Genomic DNA, 22,898 nt, shown 5'->3' with positions numbered 1-22,898 from the left:
CCTTATTCTGTCTGTTTCTCTTTCCATCTCTACCTTATTCTGTCTGTTTCTCTTTCCATCTCTACCTCTTTCTGTCTGTCTCACTCTCTCTCTGACCTTTCTCTTTCCATCTCTACCTTATTCTGTCTGTTTCTCTTTCCATCTCTACCTTATTCTGTCTGTTTCTCTTTCTTTCTCCTCACCTCTTTCTGTCTGTCTCACTCTCTGTCTGGTCTTTTTCAACTTCTCTCACCCTTGTTTACTCCTCCTCCATCTTACCTCTCACACCATTCTCTTTCTCTAACGCCTCTCTCTTTCTTCCATCTTCCCTTTCTCCCCTTCTCCCTTTCCCCTCTCCTCTCCCAGTGGTATCTCTCTCCTAGTGTTGAAGCAGCAGTGGATCTCGTCCCTCCAGCTCCAGTCCCTGAATGAGATCAGTGCTGGTAACGTGTACATCACCAATAACAGTCAGCTGTGCTACTACAACACCGTCAACTGGACCGGCCTGTTCAGAGCCAACAACCAGAAGGTCCTCATACGCAACAACAGAGACCCTAAAGAGTGTAGTGAGTCACACACACACACATACACACACACACACACACACACACCACACAGGCGCGTACACACACACAGGCGCTTACACACACACACACACACACACACACACACACACACACACACACACACACACACACACACACAGGCGCTTACACACACACACATAGAGGTACAAACACACGCACGTACACACATACAAACACTTGCCCACACAAATGCACGCAAGTCTGTGTATACACAAACATACACACACACTCAACTAATTTCAGTCCTAACCCAACTTAGATCTGGACGCTGTTTCTGATACTTTGTCAACATTGTACAGTCAAATCTTCTAAAGAGCTACAATTATTATAGAGTTTGGTGTAATTGGACTCATGAGAGAATTCAGTTACCACTGGTTCCTCTCCTACCAATCTCTCAGTCTTAGGCATTCATGTATTAATGTAAATCAGTTACAGGTAGTGGTTAGAGCATTGGGCCAGTAACCGGAAGGTTGCTGGATCGAGTACCCCGAGCTGGGTTAAATGCAGAAGACACATTTCAGTTGAATACAATAAGTTGGACAACTGACTAGGTATCTCTCTTCTCCTCACTCCTCTCCTCTCTTCTCCTCACTCCTCTTCTCCTCACTCTTCTCCTCTCTTCTCCTCACTCCTCTTCTCCTCACTCCTCTTCCCCTCTTCTCTTCTCCTCTTCTCCTCACTCCTCTTCTCCTCACTCCTCTTCTACGCTTCTCCTCACTCCACTTCTATTCACTCCTCTTCTCCTATTCTCCTCTTCTACTCCCCCCTCTTCTCCTCTTCTCCTCACTCGTCTTCTCCTCTTCCCCTCTTCTCCTCACTCCCCTTCTACTCACTCCTCTTCTACTCACTCCTCACTCCTCTTCTCCTCTTCTACTCCCTCCTCTTCTCCTCACTCCTCTTCTACTCTTCTCCTCACCCCTCTTCTACTCTTCTACTCACTCCTCTTCCCCTCTTCTCCTCTTCCCCTCTTCTCCTCTTCCCCTCTTCTTCTCACTCCCTTTCTACTCACTCCTCTTCTACTCTTCTCCTCACTCCTCTTCTACTCTTCTCCTCACTCATCTTCTACTCTTCTCCTCACTCCCCTTCTACTCACTCCTCTTCTACTCTTCTCCTCACTCCTCTTCTACACTTCTCCTCACTCCCCTTCTACTCACTCCTCTTCTCCTATTCTTTTCTTCTCCTCTTTTACTCATTCCTCTTCCCCTCTTCTCCTCTTCTACTCTTCTACTCACTCCTCTTCTCCTCACTCCTCTTCTCCTCTTCTACTCACTCCTCTTCCCCTCTTCTCCTCTTCTCCTCACTCCTCTTCTCCTCTTCTCATCTTCTCCTCACTCCTCTTCTCCTCACTCCTCTTCTCCTCTTCTACTCACTCCTCTTCCCCTCTTCCCCTCTCCCCCTCTTCTCCCCACTCCTCTTCTATTCACTTCGCTTCTCCTCTTCTCCTCTTCCCCTCTTCTCCTCACTCCCCTTCTACTCACTCCTCTTCTACTCTTCTCCTCACTCCTCACTCCTCTTCTACTCCCTCCTCTTCTACTCTTCTCCTCACTCCTCTTCTACTCTTCTACTCACTCCTCTTCTCCTCTTCTCCTCTTCCCCTCTTCTCCTCACTCCCCTTCTACTCACTCCTCTTCTACTCTTCTCCTCACTCCTCACTCCTCTTCTACTCCCTCCTCTTCTACTCTTCTCCTCACTCCTCTTCTACTCTTCTACTCACTCCTCTTCTCCTCTTCTTTTCTTCTACTCTTCTACTCACTCCTCTTCTACTCTTCTCCTCACTCCTCTTCTCCTCACTCCTCACTCCTCTTCTACTCTTCTCCTCACTCCTCTTCTCCTCACTCCTCACTCCTCTTCTACTCCCTCCTCTTCTACTCTTCTCCTCACTCCTCTTCTCCTCACTCCTCACTCCTCTTCTACTCCCTCCTATTCTCCTCTTTTTTTCTTCTCCTCTTCTACTCACTCCTCTACCCCTCTTCTCCTCTTCTACTCTTCTACTCACTCCTCTTCCCCTCTTCTCTTCCCCTCTTCTCCTCTTCCCCTCATCTCCTCACTCCTCTTCTCCTCTTTTTCCCACTCATCTTCCCCTCTTCTCCTCTTCTCCTCACTCGTCTTCTCCTCTTCCCCTCTTCTCCTCACTCCTCTTCTCCTCACTCCTCTTCCTCTCTTCTCCTCTCCCCCTCTTTTCCTCTTCTCCTCTTCCTATCCTCTCCTCTTCCCCTCTCCCTCTCTTCTCCTCTTTTCCTCTTCCTCTCTTCTCCTCTTCCTATCCTCTCCTCTTCCCCTCTCCCTCTCTTCTCCTCTTCCCCTCTTCTCTTCTTCCTCTCTTCTCCTCTTTTCCTCTTCCCCTCTTCTCCTCTTCCTATCTTCCCCTCTCCCTCTCTTCTCCTCTTCCCCTCTTCTCCTTTTCGTCTCTTCTCCTCTTTTCCTCTTCCCCTCTTCTCCTCTCCCTCTCTTCTCCTCTTCCCCTCTTCTCCTCTTCCCCTCTTCTCCTCTTCCTCTCTTCTCCTCTTCCCCTCTCCCTCTCTTCTCCTCTTCCCCTCTCCCTCTCTTCTCCTCTTCCTCTCTTCTCCTCTTCCCATCTTCTCCTTTTCTTTTCTTCTCTCCTCAACAGTCTTCAGGTGTCACACACTATTAGCTGGCTGACTCACTCCCCTTCTACTCACTCCTCTTCTACTCTTCTCCTCACTCCTCTTCTACACTTCTCCTCTTCTACTCATTCCTCTTCCCCTCTTCTCCTCTTCTACTCTTCTACTCACTCCTCTTCCCCTCTTCTCCTCTTCTCCTCACTCCTCTTCTACTCTTCTTCTCTTCTACTCACTCCTCTTCTCCTCACTCCACTTCTCCTCTTCTACTCACTCCTCTTCCCCTCTTCTCCTCTTCTCCTCACCCCTCTTCTCCTCTTCTCCTCTTCTCCTCACTCCTCTTCTCCCCTTCTACTCACTCCTCTTCCCCTCTTCTCTTCTCCTCATCTCCTCACTCCTCTTCTCCTCTTCTACTCGCTCATCTTCCCCTCTTCCCCTCTTCTCCCCACTCCTCTTCTATTCACTCCGCTTCTCCTCTTCCCCTCTTACCCTCTTCTCCCCACTCCTCTTCTATTCACTCCGCTTCTCCTCTTCTCCTCTTCCCCTCTTCTCCTCACTCCCCTTCTACTCACTCCTCTTCTACTCTTCTCCTCACTCCTCTTCTACTCACTCCTCACTCCTCTTCTACTCCCTCCTCTTCTACTCTTCTCCTCACTCCGCTTCTACTCTTCTACTCACTCCTCTTCTTTTCTTCTACTCTTCTACTCACTCCTCTTCCCCTCTTCTCCTCTTCTACTCACTCCTCTTCTCCTCTTCTACTCTTCTACTCACTCCTCTTCCCCTCTTCTCTTCCCCTCTTCTCCTCTTCCCCTCTTCTCCTCACTCCTCTTCTCCTCACTCCTCTTCTCATCTTCTTCTCACTCCTCTTCCCCTCTTCTCCTCACTCCTCACTCGTCTTCTCCTCTTCCCCTCTTCTCCTCACTCCTCTTCTCCTTACTCCTATTCTCCTCACTCCTCACTCCTCTTCCTCTCTTCTCCTCTTCCCCTCTTTTCCTCTTCCTCTCTTCTCCTATTTTCCTCTTCCCCTCTTCTCCTCTTCCTATCTTCTCCTCTTCCCCTCTCCCTCTCTTCTCCTCTTCCCCTCTTCTCCTCTTCCTCTCTTCTCCTCTTTTCCTCTTCCCCTCTTCTCCTCTTCCTATCTTCTCCTCTTCCTATCTTCTCCTCTTCCTCTCTTCTCCTCTTCCCCTCTTCTCCTCTTCCCCTCTCCCTCTCTTCTCCTCTTCCTCTCTTCTCCTCTTCCCCTCTTCTCCTTTTCTTCTCTTCTCTCCTCAACAGTCTTCAGGTGTCACACACTATTAGCTGGCTGACTTTGAGAAGTTGGACTGTGTCTATGAGTTAGACAGTTCTCCTTCACTGTGTGTTTGTGTGTGTGTGTGTGTGCGTGCAGGCGTGTTCCTGTGTGTTTGTGCGTGCTTGTGTGTGTGTTACCCTAGCCACAGCACAAGGTGGAAAGACAGGCTCTACCCCCCAGCTGCTACCTCCCTACTCATGAGGGTTTCTATGCAGGTTGTGTAGTCAACCTTTGATAAGGAGAAGAAAATAGAGATGGTAGCCTCGTGAAGTGTTCACCAAGCACACTCACTTTAATTACTACTTAGCTTATGTCCTTAATCCACACAAAATGCACTACTTTAAGATGTACACTATAGTAATACAGTACACTATTTTAAGTAGTGCATTTTCTATGTACAGAATAGAGCGCCATTTGGGATGCAGCTTTACATACACATGTTTAGGCCTCGTCTTCTCGTTATCCCTGAAAAACGGAGATGAAATCAAATGGACCTGTGGTTCTTTCTTCTTCATTTTCTCCTTATTTTTCATTCAGAAGTAGGATGTTTTGATGCATGATGGGTATTGTCTTCCGTTGACGTCGGCCCATTGTTGGAAGCCCTCTCTCGGCTCTGGTTACTTGGCTCGTTTGACAGTCCCCTCCGGCGTCTCCGCGTTTCCCTGAAGATGGACCTGGCTCAGCGTTTGACGTCAATAGAGTCCAAACTGTGTGTTTTCAATGGGAGTCAAAAACTTTGATGTCGGCATCTTTTTGATCCCATTGTGTACTGTATCATTACAACTCTCTCTCTCTCTCTGTGCCTCCCTCTCTCTCTCTATCTCTCTCTCTCTCTGCCTCTCTCTCTCTCTGCCTCCCTCTCTCTCTCTCTCTCTGCCTCTCTCTCTCTCTCTGCCTCTCTCTCTCTCTCTCTCTCTGCCTCTCTCTCTCTCTCTCTCTGCCTCTCTCTCTCTCTCTCTCTCTGTCTGCCTCTCTCTCTCTCTCTCTCTCTCTCTGCCTCCCTCTCTCTCTGCCTCCCTCTCTCTCTCTCTGCCTCTCGCTCTCTGCCTCTCTCTCTCTCTCTGCCTCTCTGCCTCTCTCTCTCTGCCTCTCTCTCTCTGCCTCTCTCTGCCTCTCTCTCTCTCTCTCTCTCTCTGCCTCTCTCTCTCTCTCTCTCTCTGCCTCTCTCTCTCTCTCTGCTTCTCTCTCTCTCTCTCTCTCTCTCTCTCTCTCTCTCTCTCTGCCTCTCTCTCTCTCTCTCTCTCTCTCTCTCTCTCGCTCTCGCTCTCTCTCTGTCCGTCCCTCCCTCCCTCCCTCCCTCCCTCCCTCCCTCCCTCCCTCCCTCCCTCCCTCCCTCCCTCACTCATCCTCCCCCTCCTCTGTCATGCACATGCGCTTTTCATTTTCACATTTCTTAAGCATTCTGGACATGACACCAAAACACAGAATGCCCCCTGACTTACATTTGGCCTGAACCTCAAAGTCAGGGTGGAATGATTGTGACTGTAGCTCTGCAGGCTCTGTCTCTGGTGCCCAACAAACACATGCAGTCTCTTTATGCTTCTCCGGTGGGAGGGGAAGCCAGTACAGAGCCAGTGGCAGGGCAGAACAGAGGGGTGCAGTGCTGAACTAGGCCAGGCCAGACAGCCTGTTGCTCTCTGTTGCTGTAGACCTGCCAGACACCACATTCGGCCGCAAGGGGAATGGAAATCACTTCTGACATTTTGGCTACATCCCAAATAGTAGCATATTCGCTATGTAGTGCACTACTTTTGACCATTGTGCATAGGTCCCTGGTCAAAAGTAGCACACTGTATTGGGAATAGGGTGCCATCTGAGACACAACCGTTGTATGTGATAGTAGCCCCTCAGACCCTCATTGTTCTGACAATGTTCTAACAATGTTCTCACAATGTTGGGTAACAATCTTAGAACCTAGAAACTAATCTGGAGTGTGGGCTGGCCAGCTCCTCCATTTGAACAGTCTGTGACGATAGTACCAACCATCTATAAACGGAGCTGCAGAGGGACCTCTCTCCTGGTATTATTATGCACAGATAGTAGGCTACTCATGCTGCAGTGGTATGGCATCCGTCCTCTCATATCAGTTGAGTACAGAGATCCTATTTCCTGCACAGAGGGGCGGTTGGACTTAAAGCTCTCTCTCTCTCTCTCTCTCCCTTCATCATTGTATTTGCCAGCATTTGCTGATGCTGAAAATAGATGATAGAGTTAAGGGCAAATGTTCCACTTTCTGTCTTTGTTTCCTCCCCTTTCGTTTCCCCTTGTCTTATCGTTCGTCATCAGTGTTAGCTTGTACCACGTGTTATTCAAGCTACTTTAGTACCCCGTCACTGTTTGGTCAGCACTATTATAATGGAAGAACACAGCTACAGCTGGGTCCACATTCAGCTCCACAGTGTGTCTCCTCTCACAGACGTGTGTTGTGCATGTTTCTCCCTCTCTGCTGTAGATACGTGCTCTAAATTCACTATGCACTTCTAACAAAGGGCTTTGATATAGATCTCCATGGTGGGTCTGGCTGCCATTACCTGTTCCAGATCACAGACAGAGAGACAGTCCAGTCTAGACAATTAGCAGTTGACCCCCTCTGTCCCTCAGATGGACAGAGAGGAGGACAGAGAGTTGAAACCTCTGTTTTACTGACTGGCCTTATATGTACACACACTCTATTGTTTGGTTCAGCCAACTGCTGGGTTACAAGCTTTAAAGCAAGGTTGGGTTATTGGTGCTGGGTTATTGGTGCTGGGTTATTGGTGCTGGGTTATTGGTGCTGGGTTATTGGTGCTGGGTTATTGGTGCTGGGTTATTGGTGTTGGGTTATTGGTGCTGGGTTATTGGTGCTGGGTTATTGATGCTGGGTTATTGGTGCTGGGTTATTGGTGCTGAGTTATTGGTGCTGGGTTATTGGTGCTGGGTTATTGATGCTGGGTTATTGGTGCTGGGTTATTGGTGTTGGGTTATTGGTGCTGGGTTATTGATGCTGGGTTATTGGTGCTGGGTTATTGGTGCTGGGTTATTGGTTATTGGTGCTGGGTTATTGGTGCTGGGTTATTGGTGCTGGGTTATTGGTGCTGGGTTATTGGTGCTGGGTTATTGGTGCTGGGTTATTGATGCTGAGTTATTGGTGTTGGGTTATTGGTGCTGGGTTATTGGTGCTGGGTTATTGATGCTGGGTTATTGGTGCTGGGTTATTGGTGCTGGGTTATTGGTGCTGGGTATTGGTGCTGGGTTATTGGTGCTGGGTTATTGATGCTGAGTTATTGGTGCTGGGTTATTGGTGCTGGGTTATTGGTGCTGGGTTATTGGTGCTGGGTTATTGATGCTGGGTTATTGGTGCTGGGTTATTGTTGCTGGGTTATTGGTTATTGGTGCTGAGTTATTGGTGCTGGGTTATTGGTGCTGAGTTATTGGTGCTGGGTTATTGGTGCTGGGTTATTGGTTATTAGTGCTGAGTTATTGGTGCTGAGTTATTGGTGCTGGGTTATTGGTGCTGGGTTATTGGTGCTGAGTTATTGATGCTGGGTTATTGATGCTGGGTTATTGGTGCTGGGTTATTGATGCTGGGTTATTTGTGCTGGGTTATTGGTTATTGGTGCTGAGTTATTGGTGCTGGGTTATTGGTGCTGAGTTATTGGTGCTGAGTTATTGGTGCTGAGTTATTGGTGCTGGGTTATTGGTTATTGGTGCTGAGTTATTGATGCTGGGTTATTGGTGCTGAGTTATTGGTGCTGGGTTATTGATGCTGGGTTATTGGTGCTGGGTTATTGATGCTGGGTTATTGGTGCTGGGTTATTGGTTATTGGTGCTGAGTTATTGGTGCTGGGTTATTGGTGCTGAGTTATTGGTGCTGGGTTATTGATGCTGGGTTATTGGTGCTGGGTTATTGGTGCTGGGTTATTGGTGCTGAGTTATTGGTGCTGGGTTATTGGTGCTGAGTTATTGGTGCTGGGTTATTGATGCTGGGTTATTGATGCTGGGTTATTGGTGCTGGGTTATTGATGCTGGGTTATTGGTGCTGGGTTATTGGTGCTGAGTTATTGGTGCTGGATTATTGATGCTGAGTTATTGGTGCTGGGTTATTGATGCTGGGTTATTGGTGCTGGGTTATTGGTGCTGGGTTATTGGTGCTGGGTTATTGTTGCTGGGTTATTGTTGCTGGGTTATTGGTGCTGAGTTATTGGTGCTGGGTTATTGGTGCTGGGTTATTGGTGCTGGGTTATTGATGCTGGGTTATTGGTGCTGGATTATTGGTTATTAGTGCTGAGTTATTGGTGCTGGGTTATTGGTGCTGGGTTATTGGTGCTGGGTTATTGGTGCTGGGTTATTGGTGCTGGGTTATTGGTGCTGGATTATTGGTGCTGGGTTATTGGTGCTGGGTTATTGGTGCTGGGTTATTGGTGCTGGGTTATTGGTGCTGGATTATTGGTGCTGGGTTATTGGTGCTGGGTTATTGGTGCTGAGTTATTGGTGCTGGGTTATTGGTGCTGGGTTATTGATGCTGAGTTATTGGTGCTGGGTTATTGGTGCTGGATTATTGATGCTGGGTTATTGGTGCTGGGTTATTGATGCTGGGTTATTGGTGCTGGGTTATTGATGCTGGGTTATTGATGCTGGGTTATTGGTGCTGGGTTATTGATGCTGGGTTATTGGTTATTAGTGCTGAGTTATTGGTTCTGAGTTATTGGTGCTGGGTTATTGGTGCTGGGTTATTGATGCTGGGTTATTGGTGCTGGGTTATTGGTGCTGAGTTATTGGTGCTGGGTTATTGGTGCTGAGTTATTGGTGCTGGGTTATTGGTGCTGGGTTATTGGTGCTGGGTTATTGATGCTGGGTTATTGGTGCTGGGTTATTGATGCTGGGTTATTGGTGCTGGGTTATTGATGCTGGGTTATTGATGCTGGGTTATTGATGCTGGGTTATTGATGCTGGGTTATTGGTTATTAGTGCTGAGTTATTGGTTCTGAGTTATTGGTGCTGGGTTATTGAGATGTGAGGGCGGCAGGTAGCCTAGTGGTTAAGAGTGTTGGGCCAGTAATGGAACGGTCACTGGTTTGAATGCACAAGCCAACTAAGTCTGTAAATGTGCCCTTGAGCAAGGCACTTAACCCTATTTGCTCTGAATAAGAGCGTCTGGTAAATAAAATAATAAAAAAAGCCTTCATTAGAGCTTAAGTAATTTCATCACTTCTGGGTTAGGGTTAGGGTTATGGTTAGGGTTAGGGTTAGCCAATGGTTCCAACAATATCATTTCAGATAAAGTCAAACATTTATAAATTCTATCAGTGTCCAGTACCTAACCCTGTCATGCTACTGTGGATGGTGTTTGACCATCTGTCTGACCCCTAACGCTAACCTGTATTCTTGTGTTTCTCAGCTACTGTGGATGGTGTTTGACCTTCTGTCTAACCCCTAAACCTAACCCTAACCTGTTTTCTTGTGTTTCTCAGCTACTGAGCAGATGGTGTGTGACCCTCTGTGTTCGGATGCTGGCTGCTGGGGGCCGGGACCAGACCAGTGCCTATCCTGTCGCTACTTTATTAGGGGACGCATCTGTGTGGACACCTGCAATCTCTATGAAGGGTGAGTTACAGATGACAGTTTCAAACAATGAGAGATACTGTAGACTCTTGACAGTATAACACAATGACATTATGACAGCATCACTCTCAATATGCATGAAGATAAAGGCAAATACAGCCGGCAAACTAACAAATCTTTAACTTTTACCTCATTGTGAGTTACGACTTATTTTGATGGCTTCTAGGTCTGAATTGTTTTGATATAGTGATTGTTTCAGTACACTCTCAGAAATAAAGGTTTATAGTTGTTCCTAAAGGGTTACAGCCGCTTGTCACTGGGGTGGGACCCTGTAAGGTCCTCTTTCATAGTTTTAGTTATAGGTCCAGTTATATTGTACAACAAGTTCACACCTCAGATAGTACCATTCTCCACAGGTTCAAAACCAGGCTTTTTCCTTTATATATATATATACGTACCACCACAGTAACAAAGCCATTCATTTATTCCATGTACTGAATATAGCACAAATGAACAGTTAAACTGGTACAACACTTCCATTCACGGATGGGCAAAAATAAAACTGAAAACCACGCCCCCACTAAGCCACACCTCCAATATCATTTTCCGGTGTGCCTTGCCTTTTTGAGTGAATTGTGTGTGTTAGTGACAGAGACATGGTTGTAGAATTCATTCATTTTCAGTTATTTGGCCTTCACCAAGTGAGATACTAAACGTATATTATCATTAAAATTAAACTCTTTATGACCACACATATATTATAAGGCCTTATTTTTAGGCCTAGCTTTACCCTAATACAGTTGTTACAGTAGTTATATGTATGTTATCATTGTGTAGCATATTATTAATCAGTCAACCAATGTACATGCAAAAACACAGATATTCAAAAAAAAATCACACAAAAAATCTGCCCGTGTTAGAGCAAGCTGGGCAATATGATAATAATAATAATGATGGTACAAATATTGTCTTTTTAAGGTACCACACCAGTGACAAAGCCAATAGTTCCTTTTAGGTGGCAAAAATTAATCATTGTACCTTTTGGTGGGTATTGAGGGTACACAAAATATGGGAAACAGAAATGTACCTTCACGTTGTACCCCTGTTTTTGAGAATGAGAGTGTGATGAATGTACCTTAATATTCAAAACATGGGAAACAGAAATGTACCTTCACGTTGTACCCCTATTTTTGAGAACGAGAGTGTGATGATTGTACCTTAATATTCAAAATATGAGGTACAGAAATGTACCATTATACTCTTTATCTACACATGTACCCTAAAAGGTAGCGAACAGTAACATGTGAGATCATTATGTGTACATCTGATCTTTCGTACCCTAGGGAATAATACCATACCCTTATTTCTAAGAGTAGTACAATATCATACCCTTATTTCTAAGAGTAGTACTATACCATACCCTTATTTCTAAGAGTAGTACTATACCTTACCCTTATTTCTAAGAGTAGTACTATACCATACCCTTATTTCTAAGAGTAGTACTATACCATACCCTTATTTCTAAGAGTAGTACTATACCATACCCTTATTTCTAAGAGTAGTACTATACCATACCCTTATTTCTAAGAGTAGTACTATACCATACCCTTATTTCTAAGAGTAGTACTATACCATACCCTTATTTCTAAGAGTAGTACTATACCTTACCCTTATTTCTAAGAGTAGTACTATACCATACCCTTATTTCTAAGAGTAGTACTATACCATACCCTTATTTCTAAGAGTAGTACTATACCATACCCTTATTTCTAAGAGTAGTACTATACCATACCCTTATTTCTAAGAGTAGTACTATACCATACCCTTATTTCTAAGAGTAGTACTATACCTTACCCTTATTTCTAAGAGTAGTACTATACCATACCCTTATTTCTAAGAGTAGTACTATACCATACCCTTATTTCTAAGAGTAGTACTATACCATACCCTTATTTCTAAGAGTAGTACTATACCATACCCTTATTTCTAAGAGTAGTACTATACCATACCCTTATTTCTAAGAGTAGTACTATACCTTACCCTTATTTCTAAGAGTAGTACTATACCTTACCCTTATTTCTAAGAGTAGTACTATGTATCTCAGCATGAATTACCTGCTCCACAGACTACTGAGTGTAAAATATAACTACTCTCTGTGCAAACACCAGTCTCTTCCCTTTTTCATTCTGATAACGGGAGAAAACATGGTGTAAACACAATCTAAAGGCTCAGGAGAATGACAGAAAAATACTGCAAGAATGGACTTAAATGTCAGAGAAAAATAGATGAGAATACGTTCCAAATGGCATCCTATTCCCATATAGTGCACTCATTTTGACCTGAGCGCTATGGGCCCTGGTCAAAAGTAGTGCACTTTATAAGGATTAGGATGCCATTTTGGACGCAACCAGAGACAAGGACAGGTCAAACACAGCACAGAGAACTTCATACAAAAAGGATAAACCACCGCAACAATACACTCCAGTGAGTGAATAACAGGGGAAATAAGATGGTAGTTCTGATCTGTTGCAGTGTGGATTACAGAGTACGGATGTTACAATATGTGAGACAGAAACATGCACGCACGCACGCACGCACGCACACACACACACACACACGCACAGGAGTGTACTTACTGTGAGTAGGAGCATAGGTGACAACATGGAGCGGTCTGAGGGAGTGTACTTGATCGGGGAAGATTGGTTATGGGTTCGTAGGAGAATTTCCTGCATTATTTTTAAATCTCTACATTTTGTTATGTGTTGTGTTTGTTGTTTACCTGTATAATCCTCTCTAATACATTGTTTAAAAGGCTGTGAGACAACAGGTGAAACGTTCAAAGTTAAACGTCACCATCTGAACCGTAAACCAGACTGTGGTGTCTGGGTAATGTATAAATAGAAATAGAATAACTAGATAGTTACTGTATGTCTAGAAATCGACTATATGTCTATGGCTGGAGTACACTACAGTAGACACTGAAATGGATGACTGTTTCTCCTTCCAGACTGACAGGCTCTAGGTCCAGGCAGCCATCGGGACCCTTCGTGGTCGAGAAGCGTGAGGCCAGTTTGGAGAGGTATGCCAAACGAGGGCAGGGGGGTTAGGCGTGTCACTGCGTGTCACAGTCACTGCTTGCGCACGGGGCCACGCTCTGCCTACCTGTCTGCCTGTCTGCACTCCACCTCTCACAGCTCGGCCAATCAAAGAGTCGCAAGAGACGCTACTAACCAATCCCAGAGCCACGAGACGCTACTGATTGAAGTCTACTGAGATTTACATTCTGTATAACATTTAGGGGCGGTTTCCCAAACGCAGATTAAGCCTAGTCTGGGACTAAAAAGATCAATGGAGAACCTGTCTGGGAAACTACTCAATAGTATGTATTTATGATTGAGACAGTGTCTTGTTCACTATGGGGCACTCTTACATTAGGAGGAAAAATATCTACTGTAATGCATGAATTGTTTATTTCCAGTGCACAAATGCCTCTGACTGAGTCAACACAAACGGTTCGTAAGAAAACAGGACGACACAGTCACAGAGTGCAACTGTTATAGTGGAGATTTAGGTAGGGCCTCCTGTAAAGAAGTGAAGTCCGTGCGTAAAAGCTTCTGTCCTCTGGGTTCTGCTAGAACAGAGGTGTTAAATGCTCAGTGTAGCAGACAGACAGACAGGCCGTGCCTCTGTCCTACAGTCACTGACTGCAGAGCGAGAGAAAGAGAGAGACAGTAAGAAACAGAAACAGAGACCATTCCGGAAGCCAGAGAGAGAGACCCGACATATAAAATGGACAGAGACAGAGACAGAGACAGCAGCGAGAGAGAGAGAGAGAGAGAGAGAGAGAGACAGAGAGAGAGAGAGAGAGAGAGAAGCTTAAAGGAGATGTTAAACCATAACCCATTTAAACCATAGCTGTACAAGACAAAGACCAACCTCCCGTGCCACCCTGCATGGCATTGTGTCGTCTGGATAAAGCAGAATTAATCCTAATTTGGTTTTAGGTCCCACAGAGGAGTCCCACTTGGTATTAGACAGAGGGAAGAAGTACCACACGAACTGGCAGACACACACACACACACACACACGCACGCATAGCATCTCTCCTTGTATGTCTAAATCAGGGTGCCAAGGCAACTCTGTCTTACTTTGGTCTCTGTTATTTACAGACTTTCCAAGTCCCGCCAGTGACTTCTTATTTGACTGTTGATTTCTGAATGTATAGAACACCCGTTGACTTTAGCTGGAAAGCCATGCTATACCCCAAAGTGGTGCTATCAATATAGCCAACATAATTAGCTGTGACGCTGTAGGGTGTAATAGTGTAACACAGAGAAATGCATCAGATTGTATATTCTCTACGTGTGCATGCTCAACAGTTAATGCATGTGTCCCAAATGGCACTCTAGTCCCTACATAGTGCGCTACTTCTGACTTGCGCCCTATGGTTTTCCTTTTGGGCCCTGGTCAAAAGTAGTGCACTGTATATGGACGCAGCCCATGACATCATCCAGTGACCTTCAGTGCCAAATTAAACTGGAGAACACACACACACACACACACACAGACACACACACACAGACTCTCTCTCTCTCTTTATCTCTCTAGTACAATCCTGCCTTCATTGAGCAGCATTTTTCTTTTTAGGTCTATCTGCTGCAGAATCTCTCCCTGATACTGAAGGTTCACACAGATCTATATTTTATTGATAGTTTTCTCTGTCTCTCTCTCAAACAAATTTTGTCATTGATTCTGGCAATTGATTGAGGTTTAAGAAATGTATTAGAACTGGGAACAAATTATTGCACAGTTTTAAAAACTTGCCAGCACATTATGTGGCAACCAGTAAAAGTAAAGGGAAATTGGATTTGGCTCGGCTTGAATATAATGCTGAATGAAAAATGAATGTACAATATTATTTTGATTTGTTTTGACTAAAATCTCTAGGGGAGACTGGGGTAAGTTGAGGCATTTTTTACATTCAGGATCACTCTGTCCAGGGAAATATAAAATTATTCAGAACAAAGATATCTACATACACTGAGTATCCCAAACATTAAGAACATCTTCGTAATATTGAGTTACACCCTCCCCTTTTGCCCTCAGAACAGCCTCAATTTGTCAGGGCATGGACTCCGGAAGGTGTGAGAAGTGTTCCATGGGGATGCTGACCCATGTTGACTCCAATGCTTCCCACAGTTGTGTCAAGTTGGCTGGATGTCCTTTGGGTGGTGGACCATTCTTGATACACGCGGGCAACGGTTCAGCGTGAAAAGCCCATCAACGTTGCAGTTCTTGACACAAACCGGTGCTCCTGGCACCTACTACCATACCCCTTTCAAAGGCACTTAAATGTCCATTCACCCTCTGAATTACACACATTCAACAATCCATGTCTCAGTTCTCAAGGATTAAAAATCCTTCTTTAACCTGTATCCTCCCCTTCATCTACACTGATTGAAGTGGATTTAACAAATCCCTCAATAAGGGATCATAGCTTTCACCTGGATTCACTTGGTAAGTCTGTCATGGAAAGAACAGGTGTTCCTAATGTTTTGTATACTCAGTGTATAATTCAGGATATTGTGTATCCCTGTAATCTGTAATCAGAATTCATGTAAACATTATAGTTTTGATCCGAAGGGCAGGGTAAGTTATGCCGCCTACACATTTCTGTACTGAATGAAATATTACCACTACCTTTTTAAACTAAAAAAGCAAAAAAAGAAACCCTCTCACTTTCAACTGCGTTTATTTTCAGAAAACTTAACATATGTAAATATTTGTATGAACATAACAAGATTCAACAACTGAGACATAAACTGAACAAGTTCCACAGACATGTGACTAACAGAAATTGAATAATGTGTCCCTGAACAAAGGGGGGAGGGTCAAAATCAAAAGTAACAGTCAGTATCTGTCCGCCAGCTGCATTAAGTACTGCAGTGCATCTCCTCCTCATGGACTGCACCAGATTTGCCAGTTCTTGCTGTGAGATGTTGCCCCACTCTTACACCAAGGCACCTGCAAGTTCCCAGACATTTCTGTGGGGAATGGCCCTAGCCCTCACTCTCCGATCCAACAGGTCCTAGACGTGCTCAATGGGATTGAGATCCGGGCTCTTCGCTGGCCATGGCAGAACACTGACATTCCTGTCTTGCAGGAAATCACGCACAGAACGAGCAGTATGGCTGGTGGCATTGTCATGCTGGAGGGTCATGTCAGGATGAGCCTGCAGGAAGGGTACCACATGAGGGAGGAGTATGTCTTCCCTGTAACGCACAGCGTTGAGATTGCCTGCAATGACAACAAGCTCAGTCCGATGATGCTGTGACACACCGCCCCAGAACATGACGGACCCTCCAAATCGATCCCGCTCCAGAGTACAGGCCTCGGCGTAACGCTCATTCCATTCGACGATAAACGTGAATCCGACCATCACCCCTGGTGAGACAAAACCGCGACTCATCAGTGAAGATGTGGCAGGTAGCCTAGTGGTTAGAGCGTTGGACTAGTAACCGAAAGGTTGCAAGATCAAATCCCTGAGCTGACACGGTAAAAATCTGTCATTCTGCCCCTGAACAAGGCTGTTCCTAGACCGTCAATGAAAATAAGAATTTGTTCTTAACTGACTTGCCTAGTTAAATAAAGGTAAAAAAGAGCCCTTTTGCCATGCCTGTTTGGTCCAGCGACAGTGGGTTTGTGCCCATAGGCGACATTGTTGCCAGTGATGTCTGGTGAGGACCTGCCTTACAACAGGCCTACAAGTCCTCAGTCCAGCCTCTCTCAGCCTATTGCGGACAATCTGAGCACTGATGGAGGGATTCAGCGTTCCTGGTGTAACTCGGGCAGTTGTTGTTGCCATCCTGTATCTGTCCCACAGATGTGATGTTCGGATGTACCGATCCTGTGCAGGTGTTGTTACACGTGCTCTGCCACTACGAGGATGATCAGCTGTCCATCCTGTCTTCCTGTAGTGCTGTCTTAGGCGTCTCACAGTATGAACATTGCAATTTATTGCCCTGGCCACATCTGCAGCCCTCATGCCTCCTTGCAGCATGCCTAAGGCACGCTCACGCAGATGAACAGGGACCCTGAACCCTTTTTGGTGTCAGTAGAAAGGCCTCTTAGTGTCCTAAGTTTTCATAACTCTGACCATTCCACAGGTGCATGTTCATGAATTGGGAAAGCGTTTACAATGCAGATTTTTACGAATTATCTTTGAAAGACAGGGTCCTGAAAAAGGGATGTTTCTTTCTTTTGCTGAGTTTATGTCTATCTTAATTTCCTAAAGACAATTCAACACAATCACAATCACTTTTTTGTCTTTTAATATTTTTAAGCATATTTTTTAGATAGGCTTAACACCTAACAAACATTTTGTACCTTTTTTTTTTTTTTACACTTTTAACATAGGCCAGGCCCTGTTGTTACCTCATATCCCAGCAATGACGCCTTGCATTACACCTGGGAAGAAAACACTTGGCTCAACTTACCCCATGACCATTGGCTCACCTTACCTTACTATATTTGCCCACACAGCTACAATGATGCACTTTCATGCTAGATTTAGGACCTCCTATTGAAACTTATAGAGACCCCAACTGATGTATTTGTATAAAACAATCTTAAAATGATCTCTTTTGGTTTAGATGCAAGCGTTTTGTGTATGTTTTGGCAGAAACATACCCCACTTTCCCCTATGAGTAATGCATTTGTTTTCAAATTGTGATTTAAGCAAATAACAGCAGTATGATAGTAGTCAGTTCTCCTTTAGTTTTCATCTGCAGTCGTCCAGGCTCATGTCAGCCATCTTAGCATGCTGTTGCTACTGGTGTACAGTATGCACAGTGGAACAGTGTGTATATACCACATTACCCCATTGACTGCAGCGCCTGAGGCCATAAAACCCTTCCAGCTATTCCTCTAGACAGAGTCAGAGGAGCACAGCCAGGATCTGACACACTTTGTTCTTTCTCACTGTCTACATCTTCCCCGACTCTCCCTTACCCCTGCCTTCCTCTGTCCCTCTCCCTCCCTACCTCCCTCTTTCTCTCCTTTCCCCTCTCTTTCCTCCCTTCCTGTCTCCATCTGTCTCCCTCTCTCCTTCCCTCCATCTCTCTCTGTCTCTCCCAGGGAGGTGCGTGAGTATGACAACGGCTCGGTGTGTGTGGAGTGTGATGCCCAGTGTGAGAGAGCAGATGGTGAATCCCTGACCTGTCATGGCCCGGTAAGATCCTCCAGAGACACAGGTTATCTCAATATGCATACTACCGTGGTCCACATGCTTATGCTCCAAATTCTGTGGACATTCTCTTGAGTTCACTCTTGTGAGGACAAGAGTGTGGAGAATGCATAAAAAATGACCTAAAACTAAAGTTATGCAAGGTAGATTGTTCGTGGGTAGCTAGCTAAAAATAATTTGTTGCCATTTGGCGTTCTAATAGTAGTAGCTATCCAGTTAGCCTTATTGACTTACCATGGGCTTGCAATCTACATACAGCGCCTTCAGGAAAGAATTCAGGCCCCTGGACTTTTTCCACATTTTGTTACGTTACAGCCTTATTCTTAAAGGGATAAAAAAAAGGCCTCATCATTCCAAAGACAATACCACATAATGACAAAGTGAAAACAGGTTTTTAGAAATTTGAGAAAAACAAAAACAAAAATACCTTCTTTACCTAAGTATTCAGACCTTTTGCTATGAGACTCCAAATTTAGCTCAGGTGCATCATGTTTCCATCGATCATCCTTGAGATGTTTCTACAACTTAATTGGAGTCCACCTGTCTATAAACTGTCTGTATAAGGTCCCACAGTTAACAGTGCATGTCAGAGCAAAAACCAAGCCATGAGGTCGAAGGAATTGAATTGAGACAGGATTGTGTTGAGGCACAGATCTGGGGAATGGTGCTAAAAAAGTGTCTGTTGCATTGAAGGTCCCCAAGAACACAGTGGCCTTCATCATTCTTAAATGGAAAAGGGCCTTGGTCAGGGAGGTTACGAAGAACCCAATGGTCACACTGACAGAGCTTTAGAGTTCTTCTGTGGAGATGGGAGAACTTTCCAGAAGGACAACCATCTCTGCAGCACTCCACCAATCAGGCCTTTATAGTAGAGTGGCCAGACAGAAGCCACTCCTTAGTAAAAGGCACATGTCAGCCCGCTTGGAGTTTGCCAAAAGGCACCTAAAGGACTCTCAGACCATGAGAAATAAGATGCTCTGGTATGATGAAAACAAGATTGAACTCTTTGGCCTGAATGCCAAGTGTCCCATCTGGAGGAAACCTTGCACCATCCCTACGGTTAAGCATGGTGGTGGCAGCATCATGCTGTGGGGATGTTTTTCAGCGGCAGGGACTGGGAGACTAGTCAGGATCTAGGGAAAGATGAACAGAGCAAAGTACAGAGAGTTCCTTGGTGAAAATCTGCTCCAGAGCACTAAGGACCTCAGACTGGGGGTGAAGGTTCACCTTCCAACAGGACAATGAGCCTAAGCACACAGTCAACACAACGCAGAAGTGGCTTCGGGACAAGTCTCTGAATGTCCTTGAGTTGCCCAGCTCTTATAGAGACCTGAAAATAGCTGTGCAGGGATCCTCCCCATCCAACCTGACAGAGCTTGAGAGGATCTGCAGAGAAGAATGGGAGGAACTCCCAAAATACAGGTGTGCCAAGCTTGTAGTGTCATACCCAAGAAGATTCTAGGCTGTAATCACTGCCATGTGCTTCAACAAAGTACCAAGTAAAGGGTCTGAATACTTACTGTATGTAAATGTGATATTTCAGTTGTTTATTTTTTAATCTATTTGCAAAAATTTAAAAAAAACTGTTTTTGCGTTGTCATTGTGGGGTATTGTGTATAGATTGATGAGGGTAAAAAAACATTTCAGGTTGTAAAGTAATAACATGTGGAAAAAGTCAAGTGACTTTCCAAAAATTGTAAGCAGGTAAAAAGGCCAACAGTAAAACAGCATGTACTTACTAACGTATCAAGATTAAATATTGTAATCAGGCAACATATAAGATGTCAATGGGCAACATTTATTTCTGTTTTCTGAGTTTATTTTCTCTCGCTTCAGCTAAACTCTGCCATTGATTTCAAGACATTTTGCATCATATTTCTGTGCATATTTTACGCTGAAGCGTTGATGCATGCTTCAAAATATGTACAAATGGAGTGCACATTCCAGAAACGCCCTCCGTGCTCTGTTTTTCATACTTTCATCTGATCCTCTGGTGCTCCATTTTGCTCGAAGCACGGTAGCATGCATTTGGAGAAACACCCACAGCCTAACACACACACATCCATGCACGCTGGCACACACACACACACACACACACACACACACACACATCCTCTAGCATTCATGACATGCACTAATAACTTATCCTCACTCCTGCACATTCCAACAGACAAAGAATAATACACATCAATTATTGTGTAAAACATTTATAAAAATCACAGTGTTAATCAACACTGAAAGTGTTGAGTCTGTGGACCCATTTAGAGACCAGAATATTTTTAAATTAACACACTGTAACACACAAAGCCTTATTCAAATATTTCCAATAGTGCGTTGCCTTTCAAGTAAATTGTAGAGTTACCACCCATTACTTTATTTGTTAGTGACAGAGACCTGGTTGTTGCATTCATCCATTTTCGGTCCTAAGCGAATGTTATCTTAAAAAATATATATATTTAACATAAGGCCATACATATTTCACAAGGCCTTATTTTCAGGTAGTTTTACCTTAATTGAGGGGCCTGAAACTCATACTCATCACTTTGAACGTAATCCACGCCTATCATTATCATATTTCCCAGCATGCCCTATTGCAGGTCAATTTTTGAAATTGTTTGGTTCAATATCATTGTTTGTTCATTTACATTTATTGATTCATTCATTAATCATTCATTTACTAATTCAATATGTTACTCTAGATCACTATTACTCCACACACATCTCTCCCTCGCCCTCCATTTGGCAAATCTGACCATAACTCTCTCCTCCTGATTCCTGCTCACAAGCAAAACTCAAACAGGTGAAGCGGATGCTAAGCTACAGGAATGTTTTGCTATTACAGACTGGAATATGTTCCGGGATTCATCCGATGGCATTGAGTGTACCACATCAGTCACCGGCTTCATTAATAAGTGCATCAATGATCAATATTGTCCCCACAGTGACCTACGTACATATACCAACCAGAAGCAATGGATTACAGGTAATATCCGCACTGAGCTAAAGAGTGGGACACTAATAAGAAAGTATTAAGCTTATAAGAAATCTCTTCTATGCCATCTGATGAACCATCAAACAGGCAAAGCATCAATACATCAAATCCTACTACACTGGCACTGATGCTCGTCGGATGTGGCAGGGCTTGCAAACTATCATGGATTACAAAGGGAAACCCAGCCAAGAGCTGCCGATTGACGCAGACAACCTAAATGCCTTCTATGCTCGCTTCGAGGCTAGCAACACTGAACCATGCATAAGAGCACCGGCTGTTCTGGATGACTGAATGATCCCGATGCGAGTAAGACCTTTAAACAGGTTAACATTTGCAGGGCCAGACGGATTACCAGGACACGTACTCAGAGCATGTGTTGACCAGCCGGACAGTGTCTCCCTGACTCAAACTGTAATACCTACATGTTTCAAGCAGACCAACCTGTACCCAAGAACGCCAAGGTAACCTGGTCATGGCTCACATCAACAACATCATACCAGACACCCTGTACCCACTCCAACTCGCATACCTCCCAAGCAGATCCACAGATGACGCAATCTATATTCCACTCCACACTGCCACTTCCTACCTGGACAAAATGAACACTTATGTGAGAATGTTATTAATTTCCTACAGCTCAACGCTTAACACCATAAGACACTCCAACAACACATCTGCCATGCTGACCCTCAACATGAGGGCCTCTCAGGGGTGTGTGCTTAGTCCCCTCCTTTACTCCCTGTTCACCCATGACAGTGTGGCTGTGCACAAATTCAACACCATTAAGTTTGCCGTAGGCCTGACTACCAACGACGATGATACAGCCTACAGCGAGGAAGTCAGTGACCAGGCAGTGTGGTGCCAGGACAACAACCTCAATGTCAGCAAGACAAAAGAGCTGATCGTGGACTAAAGGGAACATAGGGCTGAGCACGCCACCATTCGCATCAATGTGGCTACAGTGTAGCGGGTCGTGAGCTTCAAGTTCCTCGGTGTCAACATCACTAAGGACCTATTTTGGTCCAACTACACCAAGTCAGTCTTGAAGATGGCACGACAACGCTTCTTCCCCCTCAGAAGGCTGAAAAGATTTGTCATGGGCCCTCAGATCCTCAAAGTCTACAGCTGACACATTGAGAGCATCTTGACTGGCTGCATCACCACTTGGTATAACAACAGCTTGGCATCTGACCGCATCACTGGGGCTGAGCTCCCTGCCATCCAGGATCTCTATAGGTCCTGGATCTCTTTAAGAAGGCCCTAAAAATTGGAAAAGACTCAAGCTACCGAAGTCATAGACTGCTCTCTCTACTACCGCATGGCAAGCGGTACCGGAGTGCCAAGTCTGCGACCAAAAGGCTCCTGAACAGCTTATACCCCCAAGCCCTAGCTACCCTGACTATTTGCATTGACCCCCTTTTTATTTGCACTGACTCTCTTACACCGGCTCGATGCACACTCACTGGATACTACTCATACACTCCAGCACACACACACACACACACACTCACTAGATACTACCCGTACACTCCAGCACACACACACACACACACACACACACACTGGATACTACCCGTACACTCCAGCACACACACACACACACACACACACACACACACACACACACACACACTCACTGGATACTACCCACACACACACACACTCACTGGATACTACCCACACA

The 22,898-nt window shown here is 44.9% G+C and overlaps 1 protein-coding gene across 1 annotated transcript in view; it reads left to right on the top strand.

Moving 5' to 3' along the window:
- The window catches only part of LOC139380234 (receptor tyrosine-protein kinase erbB-4-like), a 534,593-nt gene that overhangs the window by 406,670 nt on the left and 105,025 nt on the right, over positions 1-22,898 (top strand). The window contains exons 12-15 of the mRNA XM_071122768.1: positions 346-545; positions 9,887-10,019; positions 12,985-13,056; positions 18,114-18,207. Coding sequence (XP_070978869.1) covers positions 346-545; positions 9,887-10,019; positions 12,985-13,056; positions 18,114-18,207 — 499 coding nt within the window. The remainder of the gene's footprint in view (positions 1-345; positions 546-9,886; positions 10,020-12,984; positions 13,057-18,113; positions 18,208-22,898) is intronic.

Source organism: Oncorhynchus clarkii, chromosome 22 (assembly GCF_045791955.1).
Source record: "Oncorhynchus clarkii lewisi isolate Uvic-CL-2024 chromosome 22, UVic_Ocla_1.0, whole genome shotgun sequence".
In the NCBI taxonomy this organism is placed as follows: domain Eukaryota; kingdom Metazoa; phylum Chordata; class Actinopteri; order Salmoniformes; family Salmonidae; genus Oncorhynchus; species Oncorhynchus clarkii.
The sequence above is the reverse complement of the archived record's forward strand: the minus strand, read 5'-3'. Positions and strand labels throughout refer to the sequence as shown.